The sequence below is a fragment of the Apostichopus japonicus genome, chromosome 5, assembly GCF_037975245.1.
Source record: "Apostichopus japonicus isolate 1M-3 chromosome 5, ASM3797524v1, whole genome shotgun sequence".
Classification (NCBI taxonomy): Eukaryota; Metazoa; Echinodermata; class Holothuroidea; order Aspidochirotida; family Stichopodidae; genus Apostichopus; species Apostichopus japonicus.
The window spans coordinates 23,481,077-23,500,509 of NC_092565.1; the positions used below are offsets into that span (position 1 = coordinate 23,481,077).

The 19,433-nt window shown below is 35.2% G+C and overlaps 1 protein-coding gene across 1 annotated transcript in view; it reads left to right on the top strand.

The window, feature by feature from the left end:
• The window catches only part of LOC139968119 (BTB/POZ domain-containing protein KCTD9-like), a 30,903-nt gene that overhangs the window by 3,343 nt on the left and 8,127 nt on the right, over positions 1-19,433 (top strand). Inside the window, exons 2-9 of the mRNA XM_071972505.1 lie at positions 1,485-1,606; positions 2,958-3,001; positions 3,367-3,487; positions 5,632-5,690; positions 7,976-8,107; positions 9,031-9,194; positions 10,084-10,233; positions 11,556-11,661. Coding sequence (XP_071828606.1) covers positions 1,485-1,606; positions 2,958-3,001; positions 3,367-3,487; positions 5,632-5,690; positions 7,976-8,107; positions 9,031-9,194; positions 10,084-10,233; positions 11,556-11,661 — 898 coding nt within the window. The remainder of the gene's footprint in view (positions 1-1,484; positions 1,607-2,957; positions 3,002-3,366; positions 3,488-5,631; positions 5,691-7,975; positions 8,108-9,030; positions 9,195-10,083; positions 10,234-11,555; positions 11,662-19,433) is intronic.

Consider the following 19,433-nt stretch of genomic DNA (forward strand, 5'->3'; position numbering starts at 1 on the left):
GTTATCCATCGCCTTGAGAGTAGCTTGTGTTTTCTACATATTGTCACAGTTTAAACAAGGTAGTCTTTCATTTTGGAAATACCAGCTAGTGTCGAACTCACTTTAATACATTCCCTTTTAGTGTTGCTCTACTTCATTGGTGCATACTCATTCGTTAGAACCATTGCTGTCACTAAAGCAATATTACAGCTTATATGTTATAATTTTCATGATTTTCTTAGTGTACATTGACATGTGATTCTCTGACAGTGATTGCACTGCTGTGTGGTGCATGTAATATGAAACATGCAAGAATTTAGATACATGCTATCATGAGCTGAGATAAGAGTTCTTCACATTTTGTAATCTATGCACATGTATACAGTATTTTATTTTGTTAATAACAAATTCACCAAGGAAATGTTTGTAATGTGAGTTCTACATACAAAAGCAGGAATCTATGCACATGTATACAGTATTTTATTTTGTTAATAAAAAAGTCACCAAGGAATTGTTTGTAATGTGAGTTCTACATACAAAAGCAGGAATCTATGCACATGTATACAGTATTTTATTTTGTTAATAAAAAAGTCACCAAGGAATTGTTTGTAATGTGAGTTCTACATACAAAAGCAGGAATCTATGCACATGTATACAGTATTTTATTTTGTTAATAAAAAAGTCACCAAGGAATTGTTTGTAATGTGAGTTCTACATACAAAAGCAGGAATCTATGCACATGTATACAGTATTTTATTTTGTTAATAAAAAAGTCACCAAGGAATTGTTTGTAATGTGAGTTCTACATACAAAAGCAGGAATCTATGCACATGTATACAGTATTTTATTTTGTTAATAAAAAAGTCACCAAGGAATTGTTTGTAATGTGAGTTCTACATACAAAAGCAGGAATCTATGCACATGTATACAGTATTTTATTTTGTTAATAACAAAGTCACCAAGGAATTGTTTGTAATGTGAGTTCTACATACAAAAGCAGGAATCTATGCACATGTATACAGTATTTTATTTTGTTAATAACAAAGCTACCAAGGAATTGTTTGTAATGTGAGTTCTACATACAAAAGCAGGAAGGAAGCAATTTTTATATCAGCCTTTACTGTACAGTAGGTAACAAAATTCCATGACTAAGAATGTTTGACCTGTAAAATGTCTTTCATTGTGCGTACAATAGTTTCTGTAGTGTGTTTAATCAGGGTGTTGTTATGGGCAACTCCATGGTTTAATATCCAGCATTGCTGGAAGAACTGCTGATTGAGTAAATACCACTGCAAGAACAGGAAAAGAAAATTTCCCGTCATAATAGTAAAACTATCCCAGACTGAATCTAGCTGAAAGGTACCAGGATCCTAACTTTTCAGTTGTGTTTTTTTTATCTGCTAGGCTGACTCAGTCCTGGGCTAACTAATACTATGTAGTTTTCACTCTTTCCCAAACTTATATATATAAACTTCAATCAGATAATTTTCTCTGTTTTTTGATAGGTAATACATTTATCAGACAAAAGGGACACATTCCTGATAGAGGCTGGCAGTATCCTTGGTATCAACGCAACCGTCATCTACAACAAACATGGAGGAAGAATAGACAACTTTGGCCTCATCAGGTAAATATTGCAAGTAGAATTCTCACCAAATCTGACAAATTTGGACTTGGTATTGAAGGTGAACATTGCAGCGGTGCCTGAGGGACATGTGGTGTAGTAATAATGACGACGACTGATCATTTGATTACACCTTTAATGAGGTTTTAAACAACAAAACACAACCAGCAAAACGAACCCAAATATATAACATACATGTATAAGGCAGAATAATACATAGAAGGCCGTAAAGTTCAAAAACACATACAGCTAAGATTAACAATATAATACAATAACACCACATGTGGCACGACAAACCTTTGATCATATTTTAGCTTTAAAGTTTTATAAGCTGATAGAACTTCAAATATTGTCACGATCTTCACCCTTTGGTGAAAAAGGCAGCACGATTTCACTCTCCCTTTCTTTCAACCAGGCCATTTGGAAAGTGAAAGAGAGTTCATGATGAGTTTTTCATTTATGAATAGTTAAAGACTTAACCCATTTCATGTATAGTGTATAGTCCTTAAGATACATACATTGTGCCATTATTATATGCTAGATCTATTTAAAGTAGTATTAGCCATTAACTTTCTAAAAATAAACTTTTGATTCTTACCTAGTCAAATATCGGTGACAATCGATAGTTCCAAGATCTCCTTTTTGTTTCTTTTGTTTTTTCAAATTATATCATCTGAGCCTCAAGTTCTCTGATACAAAATTTGTGCAAATTTTTATTATTTATTTCATTTTTTGGTTTCTTCACAACATTATACACTTTATTAATGGATTAAGTTAAATATATAGCCTGCATAGTTGTGAAAGCAAGTGTTTCTAAGAAGCCTCATGACTTTTACAAAGTAGAACACTCCCATGAATGAAAGGAAGAGAAAAAGAAAATTAAGGAAGCAAGAAAAAGAACAAGATTAGCAACATGTGTGTACTGCTGTATACACACTTAAATAACCGAATGAAATGAACACAAATACTTTAAGATAGTAAATAACCAACGCTAAACTGTGAGACTTTTGCAATAATTTCTTGGTTTTTGAACACTGCATCAAGTTGATGGTGATCCGTATAAGCCATTGCGCATCTCAGATAGGGATGTTGAGTGGCAGTCCCTGGGAACAGGAATAGATAGGAAAATTATGCAGTTGCTTCATTATTTGTTTGATATCAGCCGGTGTTGGCTTGCCTTTGCAGTATAGGCTTTGTTACCCTTGGGATTCACTATAGAACAACAATGAAGAAAAATAAATAGGGCTGGATGGCTCAGTTTCATTGCACAATTTAACTTTATTATATTAACTCTCCAATTTTCCAAAACATGATCCTCCCAGATTAACTAAAATTGTATGAATTTCTTTGGCAGAGATGATGATGTCCTGTATCTCTCAGAGGGAGAGCCTTTTATTGGTAAGTAATAACATAGTTGGGGTGGGAGGGGGGGGGGGAGGGAGGGAAATTATCGATCGAATGTTGTTATTTATGCAATGGTAAAAGGTGGTAGATATACTTCTGAAATTCATTTAGGCAATTGTATGTAAACTTATCAAAAGGAGACTTGAAACTTGTACTGTTATGCAATGTCAATTCAATACTTATATATTGTAAGGACTCTTTCAAAGAGTTTAAATGGTAAACAGTGTATTTCTGTGTTTCAGGGAGGTAGGGGGTAGTTAAAGTTCCATTGGGTGTGGGTGGGGATGGTGGGGTGGTCTGGGGAAGATGATACCTCCTGTGAAAGTTTCTTTATTATGATTTTCCTTTCTTTTTTTCAGATCCGCAGCTGGTGATTGCAGTAAGCAAAGAGCATGCCACAAGTAACAGTGTTGTATCCCATACGCCACAAATACAATGGGTGACACTTAATGTTGGAGGAACTCCCTTTACTACTACAAGGTAAATGGACCACTCTGGCGTGTACTGTATCATCCTATGGTAGTATAGATTGTCAGAACTTCTATTGTCTTCCATTCAAATGTTCCCTCGTAGGGTGCATGGTTATCCATTGGCAGAACACCAATTGTTGGACGTACTTGATGTGTTATGAATTTTTTTTTTTGGGGGGGGGAGGGGGGTATTTGTTAGTATGAAAACCTGAATTTCTCTGAAACAGTTTCATATTGTGACTGACCAACAGAAAGGTCCCCATTTCTATCCAGCAAGTCTTAGCAGTTCTACAGCACTACCAAACACTCATTCCATTTTACATCAGCAAATCTACTCCTGACATTGTTACTTGCCTTCTTGTCTAGGCACTGGCAATCTCAAGTTTACTTTCATTTCGATATCAACTCTGTTTTAATCTGACTTGCAATTAATCAAATTATTGCATTGTTATAAAACTTTCCCAAAGGTTAAGGGGACACATCCTCCTTAGACCCCTCCCCAGGTTTCCTTCTCACTTTTCCGACCCCTGACCCCTAAGAGGTTTAACTTGACCAAAAGAAGATTAATTAGAATTAATGATTTTGATTTTTGATTTTATTTGATAAAGTCCCTAGATGTGATATGGTGCAATATTTATAGGTTATTTCCCAGTACTAGCTGTGTATTTGAAAATGTAATGACTAAGTGAGAGAGATGTATGTGTCAACGATAGCAGCAATTCAATGAATGGGATAAAAAAGCCGACTCAAGGTCTGGGCAATATTGGGGGGGGGTGGGGATGGGGCAAATGCCCCACTTGCTTCCTGTAATCCTGCCCCTGTTAGGGGGTTGCTTAGTTTGATCAATTGTAATAATTTTTGAGTATTAAATACACAATAAATTTTTACAAAATTGTATTGCAATTGCATAGATCTGTTTCTAAAATGCCATAAGTTGATTAATTGCAACACTAGATCAAAACGCAGTTGACATCAAGATGAAAGTAAACTTGAGATTGACAAAAAAAAAAAAAAAAACTAACATTGTCAGGAGTAGATTTGCTGAATAAGGAACCTTTCTGGATGACTTGAAGTACAAGATTTTCAGTTTCGGTCTTTGTGTATTAATTAAGTGATGTGTAAATGATTAACAAAACATAATTACTGTGTAGTGTAGAAAGTCACACAAGTCTGAAAGAAGACAGAAGTGTCTGTTAATGACCAAGATGAACATTTAAATTGAACCTCACCAGACGGTTCTAACATGCCGTGATAACATGCTTGGAATAGGCAGGGAAATATATCTATGGGTCAAATAAAGACAGCCATCTATGACAAAATTGATATGATAAAATTTCCATAAATGTCTCTGTACAGGGTTACAAGAGGGTCTAACTCGCAAGATTGACTGTATTCTTAGACATTGAGAAGGGCCTGACTATCAAGGCATCAATGTTCTGAGAATTTTATGATCAGTGACCATTTTTTATGTTTCTCGCATATTTGGAGGACTTTTGATGGTCTGCCGGTCAAAACTACGCCACATGAAGCTTCCATGATCCAAAGATTAGATTCAGTAATAAATAAAAGTTCATAAATAATTAAAATTATTGATAAGCCAAATGAACGTAATGAGATCATAAAAGGGCGGCAAAACCAGTAATTACACTTTAAACAAGTGCTCTTGAATATTAATTCAATTTTACATTCACCCCAATGATATGGACTTTGTTGTGTTAAAAGTGAAGAAGAATATTATCCATCTGCCATTACAAACATGGTTGAATTAAAAGTTCTTGAAATACAAATTGAGATCACTTTACTGTTGCTACCATGCACCTCCCCTTCCCCTCACCCCACCCCCAGTTCCAATTTGATGGAGCCAACAGCAGGTGTTAAAATGGCACCAACATGGTTAAGCACTAACGAAACAATTTTGTTGGTGCTTAACCATGTTGGTGTCATTTTGAGTCCAACTTGAGAGTGTTACCATACTAATGGGACAATTTTACTGTGCTCTGTTAAACTTGATTTCAAGTCTTGTACCTGATGTCTATATTTCAAAGGCTCTGTTTCATTCTTATTATGCAAATTTTTTTACATTTGTGTAATACAAGTTTTTTTTTTCTCTCAGTGAAATGTTGAATTTGATTCTTTTTTTTTGGCTCTTCACAGGAGTACATTGACTCAAAGAGAACCAGAATCCATGCTAGCCAGAATGTTTGGAACTGAAGGTAAACTTACATTTTCCCTTGTAAATATAATGCTAGCACTAAAAATCCCAATCTTTAAAGGTTACCATGGCAATGCAAGGTCGAAATGGAAGCGTTAGCATAACAAAGAACAAATGTTGCTTCTTTTCAAAATAGAGTTGTTACTAATTAATCCTTGTGCAGTTTGGGTGTAAGTCTGTGTCATGTGTTACATGGAGCAGACAGTTTACTCTGCAAATGAGTTTTCTGAAGATAAACAACCTTTACTTGACCTATAAACTTATCTTCCTCATCGTCAGGCATCGTTAGGATCTTACAATGTTGTTTATAATTTTATTCCATATCTCATGTCATCATTGCTGCATTCGGGTAATCTTGTATCCATACAAGATATAATTTTGCATGCAGCCATGTGCTCGAAGAAGCAGAAATCGCAGTAGAGTTTGTCTTGGTATATTTAGAGGCAAGGGAATCACTTGATTAGCTCAGCCTTTACACAGCAGACATCCGGTTGCTAGGTGAAAGTCATCCAAGCCTAACGCTGAACATGAAAATTAGTAAGCGTAACACTGGACAGTCTGCACAGAGCTAATAGTAAAAGTTTTCACTTAATGGTAGAGCAGCACTTAAACATGGAAATACAGTAGTTTGTTTTCTGTGGTACTATGTCTCATAGAAATGGTTTTGCAGTGGCTGACCATGATGTGGAATCATTGCGAAGTGTAATCATAAAGCAGTTGCTTATTGTACGTATGTTATTGTACGTATGTTATTGGACTGTAAGTGTGTATGTCGTCTATCTACTCATGAATCTTAATATTTATATCTGACTTTGAATATCTCTTCAAATCCCTTCCTGGCCTCATTTTGTGTTTTTATTGAATGAATTGATTGGTAGCATGATACCTGCTTTACACAGTGTGCATTGTACTGTGGATTATGAGTGATGGTGGTGGCCCTATTAGAGATATATGACTTTACAAAGGATCACCACCAACTACCCTTAAAAATCATGGTAAACCTAAAATAAAATAATGACGTTGAGATATTTTCATCTTTTCCGTGTAGAAGCAAACCACTCTTCTAATCACTCTGTCTGTGTCTGCCGCATTTTGGATTGTATAAAATGAGAAATTGTGGCATGATCCTTGATTTACACAGTGTGCATGATCCCTGGATTACACAGTGTGCATGATCCTTGGTTTACACAGTGTGCATGATCCCTGCTTTACAGTGTGCATGATCTCTGGTTTACACAGTGTGCATGATCCTTGATTTACACAGTGTGCATGATCCCTGGTTTACACAGTGTGCATGATCCCTGGTTTACACAGTGTGCATGATCCCTGGTTTACATAGTGTGCATGATCCCTGGTTTACACAGTGTGCATGATCCCTGGTTTACACAGTGTGCATGATCCCTGGTTTACACAGTGTGCATGATCCCTGGTTTACACAGTGTGCATGATCCCTGGTTTAAACAGTGTGCGTGATCCCTGGTTTACAGTGTGCATGATCCCTGCTTTACACAGTGTGCATGATCCCTGCTTTACAGTGTGCATGATCCCTGGTTTACATAGTGTGCATGATCCCAGGTTTACACAGTGTGCATGATCCCTGCTTTACAGTGTGCATGATCTCTGGTTTACACAGTGTGCATGATCCTTGATTTACACAGTGTGCATGATCCCTGGTTTACAAAGTGTGCATGATCCCTGGTTTACACAGTGTGCATGATCCCTGGTTTACACAGTGTGCATGATCCCTGGTTTACATAGTGTGCATGATCCCTGGTTTACACAGTGTGCATGATACCTGGTTTACACAGTGTGCATGATCCCTGGTTTACACAGTGTGCATGATCCCTGGTTTACACAGTGTGCATGATCCCTGGTTTATACAGTGTGCATGATGCCTGGTTTACACAGTGTGCATGATCCCTGGTTTACACAGTGTGCATGATCCTTGATTTACACAGTGTGCATGATCCCTGGTTTACACAGTGTGCATGATTCCTGGTTTACACAGTGTGCATGATCCCTGGTTTACATAGTGTGCATGATCCTTGGTTTACACAGTGTGCATGATCCCTGGTTTACACAGTGTGCATTCATTGCATTGTACTGTGGATTATGACAGGATTATGATGGTGGTCCTAGAAGAGAAATGGCTTTATAAGGATCACCACCAACTATCCTCAAAAATCATGGAAAACTTGGAATTAACTTTGATGTTGAGATAGTTTATTCTTTTCTGTGGAAAAGCAAGCCATTCATCTAATCACTCTGTCATATTCTTTCTTACAGACCCTTCTTGGAATAGTGCAATGGATCGCAGTGGTGCATACCTGATTGACAGAAGTCCAAAATATTTTGAACCTATCATGAATTATTTAAGACACGGTCAGCTGATTGTTGATACTAATATCGGTGCTGCCGGTGAGTCAGAAATTTGTCCCTCGGAGAAGTAAGAATATTAGTTTGTCCAGTTATTTTATGCAAAAATATAGGCCTACTATCAGTGTTTTATTGCCTTTTGTTCAGTTAAAGTTTCAGTTTGCATTGAATTTGTCAGGATCATGCGGTATAATACCTGACTGTTAATGGAAAGAAAAAATATCTCAAAACATTGGATATGAGTGGTTTAACTAGAACAAAGAGGATATCAGTAATGGGACAGTACGACGAGGAGTATATGGTATCAGTTGACTTGGAAGTATATGATATCATTGAAATAGATTGGATATGAGTGGTTTAACTAGAATGAAGAGGATATCAGTAATGGGACAGTACGACGAGGAGTATATGGTATCAGTTGACTTGGAAGTATATGATATCATTGAAATAGATTGGATATGAGTGGTTTAACTAGAATGAAGAGGATATCAGTAATGGGACAGTACGACTAGGAGTATATGGTATCAGTTGACTTGGAAGTATGGCCTCATGGGAAAGAGGTACCAATATCTGAGCACAGGCACATGTAGGGGTAACATGAAATAAACAGCAATGGATGTCTGCCAGAGAACAGCCTATATGAATGTGTTATGTTAGTGATAGAGCACACAGCGACTTAGTGTTGAGATTACACACAACAATATTGGGATATTTTGTCCAGTAGCTGAAGACATGTTTGTTGGGCTAGATATTGGTCCTTTGTTTCCTTGCATTCCAGGCCCTGGGCTGCCGATTTAGTATGCAGTTAAGTAGATGATACTTTGGAGAAAAAAGATGGCAGCATTTCAAAAATGATCATATGATATCAGCTTAGAAATCAAGACATGTGACCAACGTGTGAGACTAAACTATCAATAAATTTTGATGAAGTTATTAATACAATTTTGATACATTCTGGTTGACAGGTGTTCTAGAAGAGGCTAAATTCTTTGGCATGACATCACTAATTGAACCCTTGAAACAGATGGTTAAAGAGAGAAAAACACCGGGCGATTATACACCAATCACAAGAAGAGAGTTTATCACCATGCTTCAAGGCTGTGCCCTGAACAGCGAACTGAGATGTCAGGTACCAACGATTGCTGTAGTTTATGTTATATTTCTAAGCAGGGGTGGCAGAAGAAGAGTTTTCAAAGTAAAGAGAGTTGGTGGGGGGAGGAATGGGGGTGAGGACACATTCCAGGGGCAATTAGATATGTTACTTTCATTTGTAAGGGAGGTGGGGGGGGGGTGAGGACACATTCCAGGGGCAATTAGATATGTTACTTTCATTTGTAAGGGAGGTGGGGGGGTGAGGACACAATCTAGGGGTAATTAGATATGTGACCTTTATTTGAAGGGAAGGGGGGGTGGTTGGGGACACCAGAAAGTTACCTCGAAACGTTCTGACCAAGTGAGTTCTATGTACATTACACAAAATACATACTGGGAAGGTGTTGTAACAAAATAGCTCATTTCTTGGTTACATTTTGTCTTCAATTTTGAACATTGGGCCACCTTTTAAATAAAGGAACTTATTTCAAAGACAAAGCTATGCATATCTGTTTGTCAACTTTTGAGACTTGTTTTATGCAGAAATATTCCAATAGATCAGCAGGAAAATATACATAGCAACCAGCAAAATGCAGCATACTATTTTCCAAAGTTTGAAGTTTTGTTATAAAATTTTAGTTACACTCATGTCCTTGGTATGTAATTTAATGGAAAGCACAAAGTAAATGTAGTTGGTATTGTATTATTAACTAATTTGTCAAAAAGGCTAAATTGCTACAAGATTTTAACCATGTATGCATATTTGCACATGATACTTAGATATTTGCAATACTTTATGTTAGAAAATGGAAAAATATATTTACATTAAACAAGGATGAGCCTAAGAGCTGAATCATCCATTTCGTGAAGTCAATTTACATATTGATTTGAAGAAATAAGTTTGAATATTTTTCTTCTCTTTTAAGGGAATGAACTTTGAAGGAGCAGACTTAGCGAAATTAGATCTGAGATTCATTAATTTCAAGATGGCGAATCTGAGCCACGCTAATCTATCTGGTGCCAACATGGCCTTCTGTTCCCTAGAGAGGACCAATTTATCTTTTGCCAAACTTGACGTAAGTAGCTGGAAATGAAAGATGTATGGAATTTTAATTAATTAGATCCATCAACATGAATATGCAGATTTGAGTAATATTACCTTATTATAACACAATAATGTAAGCTACATTCTAGGAATCCTTCAAATCGACATGTAGTTTAAAGTAATAATAACTTATTGAAACATGTAAATTATGCAGCATTCTAATATATTTCAACTCAATATGTAACTTTAAGTAATATTACCTTTTCAAAACATATTACTGTGCCAAGCATTCTAGTATACATAAACAGCAGATAGCATTTTTGTATATTTAAATTCAATATGTAGCTTAAAGTAATGTTACCTTATCAAACTATAATACTATGTGAAGTATTTCTAGTATACTTTAATAAACACAATGTGTAGCGTAAAGTAATAATATCTTATCAAAACTCGTAATGAGTTCGGCATTGCTAGTTATACTTCAACTCAATATGTTACTTCAAGTCATTTTAAGTTTTTTATCAAATGTCATACTGTGTGAAGCATTCTAGTGTACTTTAATAAACTCAATATTTAACTTTAAGTAATATTACCTTACTACCAAAAAAAAAATAGTTCTGTGAAAAGCATTCTAGTTAATGTAAACTCTGTGTGTAGCTAAATTATAAATACCATGGTATTACACATGTACTGTAGGTAGCATTATTGTATACTTAAACTCAGGATATAGCTTAAAGTAATGTCATTTTATCAGACAATACTGTTTGAAGCATTCTAGCATACTTTAATTTACTCAATATGTTACTTAAAGTAATATTACCTTACAAAAACATAGTTCTGTGCAATGCATTCTAATCTATGTAAACTCTATGTGTAGCGTTTGTAAATACTGCCATATTATACATGTACTGTAGGTAGCATTGTTGTATACTTAAACTCAGTATTTCACTTTATGTAATGTTACCTTATTATCAAAACATAATACTTTAAGTAGCATTCCAATTTACTTTAACTCAATACGTAGCTTTAAGTAATGTTACCTCATAATCAAAACATAATACTCTAAGTAGCATTCTAGTTTACTTTAACTCAATACGTAGCATTAAGTAATATTACCGTATCATTGTAAACCGTATAGTAATATTACCGTATCATTGTAAACCGTACAGTAATGTTAGTGTTCCAGTTCACACTCTCTCACCATCTCGCCATTTGAAAGGTGTTTACCTGCTGTCTTTAAAGATTTATGCTAATTTGACTTTCACAGCTCAAAGGGGGCAGGTTTGTGTAAGGTCTGTGATTATTTTTGTTTGCAAGTTAATATAAAGTAGGTTTCTTTCTTCTACTTTGCAGCAAGCAAATTTACAAGGTGTAAAAATGGTTCTTGCTAACTTAGAGGGAGCTTCATTAAAAAGTTGTAATTTTGAAGACCCTGCCGGTTCAAAGGCCAATATGGAAGGTGAGCTTTACTTATTCTTCACCTTGTTCTATTTATAGACCATCGACATTTGTCTGCAAAGTTTGGCGTACTAATTTTTTTTAAAGAAAACTGTCTTTCTTCCTAAAGGGTCATATAACCCCACGAAAACTTATTACCATCTTCTGTGAATAAAAATGTTGACTTGAGTAAACAAGTGCAGAGTAGGTGGCAGCAGACAGAATTATATCAAGGATATTTTAGTTCAAGTATTGATTTGAATCCGAGTTACTGGGTGCATCTCAGTTATGAACTAAATGATTTTGAAAGAACAAAAATTGAAAGAAAGAAAAGGAAGGAAGAAAATATTAAGAAGATTTTTTTGCAAATCTTTGTTTGATAGTTAAAAGAAACAAAAAAGGAAGACAGTTATAATTACTGTATGAAGGCTCATAGCGAAACATATGAAGCTAATGCAATGTCCCATCATCATATCAATATATTGAATTTAAATAAAGCTTCATTATGCCTTCTGTTATTAACATGCATAAACCGATATGTATCGCGACGGCCTTACATAATCTCTTTCAGCTTTCATTAGATCCCTACAGATCATAGAAATTGGCCCCCTTTTTTGTGTGTGTAATGAATGCCTACATTAAAGTGCATGCATAATTCAGGCTTTTAATTACAGGTTTATTTAGAAAGTGGCAGTCTTTCAGAATATGTTAAACACTTTGTGAGGTTTACACAGACCTGCAACACTGATTAATCTGAGTGAGCCACACCTAGCATGTCACAAGTTTTTTGCTATAAAAATGTCATTGCATAATAATCTACTGGCTAAAAATTAAATTCCCACTAGCATTTTCAATGAGTAAATACAAAAACAAAATTAATTTTGCACAGGCATAAAAAATGCAACTGCCCTTTTTCTCCCTACTAGCTAACGACCAAACCCCTGTCATTAAGCCTCTCCATTGCCTGAATTTGGAGGTCTTTTCCTTGATGAAAGGTAATGGAAAGGTCCATCATCCCCTTGTTGGAATTAAATGTTAGCACAGTGAAAGTTCTTTAAATTTTCTAAAATACTTTACTGTTGGTTGCAAATTCTCAATTTTTTCCCCCATATAATGATGGAAAGTTGCATATGACAGATGAGTTATAAAAAAAAATGATCACTGAGACTGACAAAAAAAAAGAAAATCCATAATAAAAGTTTCATTATTAATGAAGAATTTTGACTTTATTTCAGCCAATTGTTTTTTGCTTTTTCTTTGGGTAGGATACTATTTATGACATTTGGATCACATCTTTCTCGGTATTTAGCAAATGGAACAAATTTCTCAAACTGTCGTAAAATTGAAAAGGAAACATTACCATTTGGGTTTCCTTTAAGCCTATTGAAGTCACTCTTGATTGATGTTTTCCGTATTAAAGTTTATGGGTGGATTTATATTCTATTTTGAATTGACATAATGGATGTTCCTCGACAGTTATGCATAATTAATATAATGTTATTAGCAGTTGCAAAAAGAGTAAGACAGAGTCATTCATAGCATTCGTTTTGCTCGGATGAGTTTTTTGAGAAACTTTAACGGAAGCGAACGAACATAAGATAACAATAATTTTGTTGGATACTTCTCTTCATAAAAAGGAAAGATGTACGTCCGTGTGACGAGTGAGCGTAGGGGTCTGTCTCCTGTATACAGGGTGAAGGGGGGGGGGGTAATGTGCCATTCCCTGATCCTCAAAGAAAAATGAATGTGTTGTCTATTCTTTAATAATAAAGTTATTATCCCCTGCAAGGCCTCTTGCGAGGTCAATCAGGGGTTCAACTCCTTTAGTAGTAGTAGTAATGTGCTTTGTAGAATCGGTCAGTCGATTGCCGAGGGCAAGATATCTTGTTAGTTCAATGAAGATTGCAGAGAACTGGTTTCATATATAATAGGACTTTAGTTCACAGTTATTGCTTGTTGCAGATCAGATTCAAGTGGCTATGAATGAAAGGGATTCAGCCGACAAAGCCTATTGTCTTTTGGGCTTAATTGAGGGAAGCACTGATAACCTTTAAATTAGGAATTAATTATGATTTCATTTTTATCTCCAACAAATTGGCACCATTAGCACAGTCAATTTTTTATTGAGTCAACTCAGTACATAATTTTGTTTGTTATTACTGATATATTGTTGATTTTTTCAAAATGTGAACATGTATCACTAAGTCTTTTCTGAATTTGTTCTTAGTGTGGCAGTGAACTCTCAAAGATTAATTTGTTGATAAAAGAATTTATTTCTTGGTCTTGGAAGTCAGGAGCATATCTTGGTAATATTAGCTCAGAAATGGAAACAAATCCAACTGAGAATAATTTGTATGTCAGTTCTTAACTAGACTAAGCGTATATTTGTATTTATTTACCTGAGCTGAAGTTTTGGACTGGAGTCCAGACTCATCTCTGGTCTCTGTATTTATTTACCTGAGCTGAAGGTTTGGACTGGAGTCCAGACTCATCTCTGGTCTGTCCTGTTCTCAGAGTTTGACATCTACATGGCAGTAGCTTGACAGTCATTACGCCAGTGTTGAATACTTGAAATTGGCTTATGCATATATAATCACCAAAGCCCAAGTAATGGACTTTTTTCCAGTCTCAAGTTTGGTGTATCCTAGACTCTGATTTTGGATGAATGTGGTAGCTGGACTGGAACTTAAAAGCCAAGTTCAGTCAAGTTCCTGTTGTCAGTGCTTCACTGAAATATGCTCATGTAACTATCATTACCATACCTGTAATAATGGACTCCTGTCTAGTAAAGAAGCTGGCTTATCCTAGTCTCAGACATCACCGATATCTAGACTTATGTCAATATCATTTGCAGAGTTTAAGAACTGGAATTGGCCTCTGCAAAATACAGACATAAAACAAATCTAATGTGATAAACAATAAATAATGCTTTGATTTATAAATCCCCTTTATTTGGCACCATATCCTTTCCTCTCTTCCTGATTTAACTCATTCTTCTCTGTGCTCTCCATAGATACCCCCGGGTTATTTTGAATTTCTTCTCAAAAGTGATGTATATTTCCGTCCGTCGTTTCGTGCAGTAACCTTGTGTTTATTTTTTTTTTTTTTGTAATAAAGAGATCATTTCTTTTTCTTCTGTTGACGTCTGTCATGGATGAGGACTTACTGAGAGGATGATTAGAGAAAAAGTTTAAGGCCAAGTGGCTCATCCCAGAGAAAAGAGAACAATTAAAGAGGAGGGTCAAGAGAATAAATCAAGCAAAGCTCTGATGAGTATATGGTGTATCCAACATCTTCATAGCTCGGCTGCATATAATACTTAAGGCCAGCATTCAGGTTACAACCACATTATATTCTATTGACCTATTGCCTTAATTCATCCTGGACAGTAAGATCTGATTGCCTCATAAGAAGACCCTGCTAGGATTAAAATGTCATACCCTCTAGCTTTTATCACATTTACCTTAAGAAGCAATTTGTTTAAATATTGTTTTCCTGTTAGCTCACTCCTCCAGTCAGTTGCATTAGATCAAAGAACTGACATCCAAGAGTTAAATGTTTCATCAATATGAAAACTTAAATTGAAACCTGTCAACTTTTGTCTCTCAGAATAACTCAGAGCTCCAAGTTTGTTTTTATTGTTATGTCTGGTCTGTACCATATAGAAAAGGTCACATAGTTTCCTACCAAAATGGTTCTTTTTTAAAAAAAAAAAGGGTGTTTTCTCTGATTGCTGTTTGGTTGTTAGTCATGAGCAGTTCCAGTTATGCATACACAGTATTGCCCTCCATGCTAACATTGGAAATAAATCACATTTTGGTACGTTCTCTACTGAGGGGAAATCCTACACTTTAGCTTTATGTGCATTCTGTACATATGCACCAATAGTTACATATAGTTCGTACACTACAGAGTACAGACCAATCTGCTTTCTTCCTCATAGCCGCACGCACGTATGACAAGCTAGTTGGAGTACAACGTATATGCAGTACTATACTGTGCATGTGGGCATACCGTCATGCTCATTTATGTTCCTGCAATATAAGTACTGTATACCCTGGTCTTACCCTCTGTCTCTGGAAATGATCGGAAACGAGTACAGATATCATTTTTCACTACCAGAGAATTCCTGCAACCAAACATGGTTAATCATGAACAGTGTCATACACCACATTAAATGTCTATAACTCTACACTACAGTTCTTTCCAAGATTTTTCGATCTCCGTAAGACTAGTCACTAAGAGTAAGACTTAAACCTCACTCCGATAGACCAGGCCTGCGTGCCTAACGTTATGGTACTCACCTACAAGGCTAAATCCATACATTTTAGTACTACTTACTGCTCTCCCGCAAGGGGCACAATGTTAAAAGTCCAAGTGGTTTCATTTGGACAAGCAAAAATCCTTCGGACAATCAATATGAAGGCAAGGTTGTCCGAAGTACAACCTTAAACTTTTCAAAAAATGAGCCCTGATTTACATAACCTGTACATAAACATACACACACATGTACATAAACTGATACATAAACCTATACATATCCATTACATGTACATAAACCTATACATATACACAAACCGATATATTTATATACATAATCTATACATAAACCTGTACATATACATAGACGTGTACATAAACTGATACATAGACATATACGTAACCTATACATAACTTATACATATACACGCACATGTACATAAACACATGCATAGTTATATACATACACATGTACATGAACAATACATAAACCTATACATGTACATAAACATATACAAAAATACATAAACATACATATTCATGTACATAAACCTATACATTTACACAAACCTATACATATAATCTATACATAAACCTGTACATAAACATACATACATGTGTACATAAACTGATACATAAACCTATACATATACATAACCTATACATAAACATTTACATAACCTATACATAAACATGAATATATGCATACACATGTACATAAACATTTACATTAACCTATACATAAACCTATACATATACATAAACCTATCCATATACATAAACCTATATGTATACATATACATAAACCTATACATGTACATAAACCTATACATGTACATGTACATAAACCTATACATGTACATGTACATAAACCTATACATGTACATGAACCTATTCATGTACATGTACATAAACCTATTCATACACATAAACCTTTACATATACATTAATCTATACATGTACATAAATCTACACAAAAACATAAACCTATACATGTACATGAACCTATTCATGTACATGTACATAAACCTATTCATACACATAAACCTTTACATATTCATTATTATATACATGTACATAAATCTATACATAAACCTATACATACACATGTCCATGAACCTATTCATGTACATGTACATAATCCTATTCATACACATAAACCTATACATATACGTATAGGTATACATATAATACAGAGATTGTGAAACAAAGTACAGTCATCCAACATCCCAGCTGCATTGTTTGTTCTGTTGTTGAGATCCGACATATTTTTAAGTTTATTCACTCTACGTGGACGAAGTAATACTTTAATAATCTGTGATATTTTAAGTTTATTGACTCTACGTGGATGAGGTAATACTGTAATATAATAATCTGTGATATTTTAAGTTTATTGACTCTACGTGGACGAGGTAATACTTTAATAATCTGTGATGTCATACGTGGACTACCTACACCCAACAACTGCTTTGTTTTTTGTTAAACTTGAAACGATTATTATAACCTTGGCAAATACTTCAACTGTGTGAGAAGGATGTTATTTTTTATGTCTGTAATGTCATTGTGAAGTGACTTTCTCAAAATTAAATAGTGATGTCATTTCTGGAGGAGACCTATATTGTATCAGTGAAAAACAGCTATAACCAAATTGATTTTGAGATATTACAGAAAAATGTTGTCATTCCATGTTGTATTTCTATACTTTTTATAATATTTGAGAAATGACCCTGTAAACATTTGAAGCTAATCAAGTACAAGTGGATGGACTAGACTAACACACTGACCATTTGGTCATAAGGCTTTATATGGCCTCCAGTAACAGTTTAAAATTACATTACAAGAATGTCATGGACAAATGGTCTCCAGCAATGAAAGAACAGGGCTTGATTGAGTCATTAGAATGTATAAAACAAAGGATTAATATTAAAATTTTGGACTTCAATGAGGAGCTGAGGTCATCATCAATTTAGCCTGTAAAGGAGCATTCCAGAGATGCAGCGTATGTTCAAGATGAATATCTGGAAACCCAGAATAGCAATAGCAAAATTTGTAGCACTCAGTTTGTTTTTTAAGGTGGGGGAGGGAAGGTAGGGGCATCAAATAAGCCTTAAAAGCTTAACTTTTACCACATATACTGAGTGTAGTTCAAATATGCCTAGATTGTTAAACTAAATCTCACTAATTCTTAAGTTTTAATTATTAAATTAAAGCAGATTTGAGCTTTGATTAGACTAAGATGTCCTTGTAGAAGTTTTACCCTGGTGAAGGTCATTGAGCAAATTTAGTGATGACTTTTTGTGTTAATTATCAAAATTTTATCACCCAGGTTCTTTTAATACTATCATTACAATTAATCGCCATATAAAAATGAAATTGAAAAAATTTGAAAAAAAAATGCTGACTTTTACTTTTTCAAAGCCGACTAGGCCAGCTTACATTGTAATTGAATATTACTTGTATATGATAGCAATGAAAAGTGGTTATCAAAATCAGCATTAAAACTAGCGTAAAAGGGACACAAACCTAACCATATTCATACCCCCCCACTAGCTAAGAAAAAATCTCATTCCGTTTTGGAGAATTCACCGATTCAATGTTCCTCCTTCACACACAAGGCTGAAGGCTTGATCAAGTCTAAAGTGACATCATGTGCTTCAAGATAACAGTTGGACTTGTGTTGCCTTAATGATTCCATTCACACTTTAAATACCAAATTTGTCTCCCAAACAATCCTTTATGTATATATATTTTTTGATACATATTTTTTTAACACAATGTCAGCCACATAAATTTTAAGTCTAAATGCACTCAAACTTGCCATTGATGCATTTATTAAAGTGAGACTGTTGCCAAGAAAGAAAAAACAATAGTGCAAATTCATGTCCAAATTTGGCATCGTTGGTCTCGAAAAATATTGATTCAGAATTCCTGAGGACGAGGGTTTGTCCACTAAACAAAAATGTCTACCATAATGGGGAAGGGTCCAGTGCAGTCGCCTGTATCATTGTCGATTCCACCCGGCCACACTTAACAGCTCTAGTAATCTGCAAGTTGTCAGCTGGTCACCAAGCTTTAACCTTACGTCTGTAAGTGGAACAATAACAAGGCTACAGTAGTTCAGACACCCTTGGAAAATGGTAGGAAATGCAATAGCTAGACGGGTTTTAATCTCACTCTGCGATAGATGTTGACATTTTGTTTACGCCGTTGCTATACTAGCCCCGTCAATGCAGTAGGTATGTTTTGTCATATTTGCATATAAATAGCCACTTTGGTGGTAGAAAATGTGGTACATGTTTAGCGTGTGAATGATTCTCCTCTGGAAACATTCCAAACATTGTAGTGGTCTCCCTCAAATATACAAACTGTGGCCTGTGGAGACGGTTTTTTTTTTTTATTTGGTGTGGGAGACATTGAACGAAAGATAATATGTCCACTGCTTGGAATTAATTATCCACCTGTCGTAACACTGCGGTCATGTTTGCTTTGGAGTATTGTTGCTAGTTTGCTAAAAGAGTTATGAGAGTTCATCAT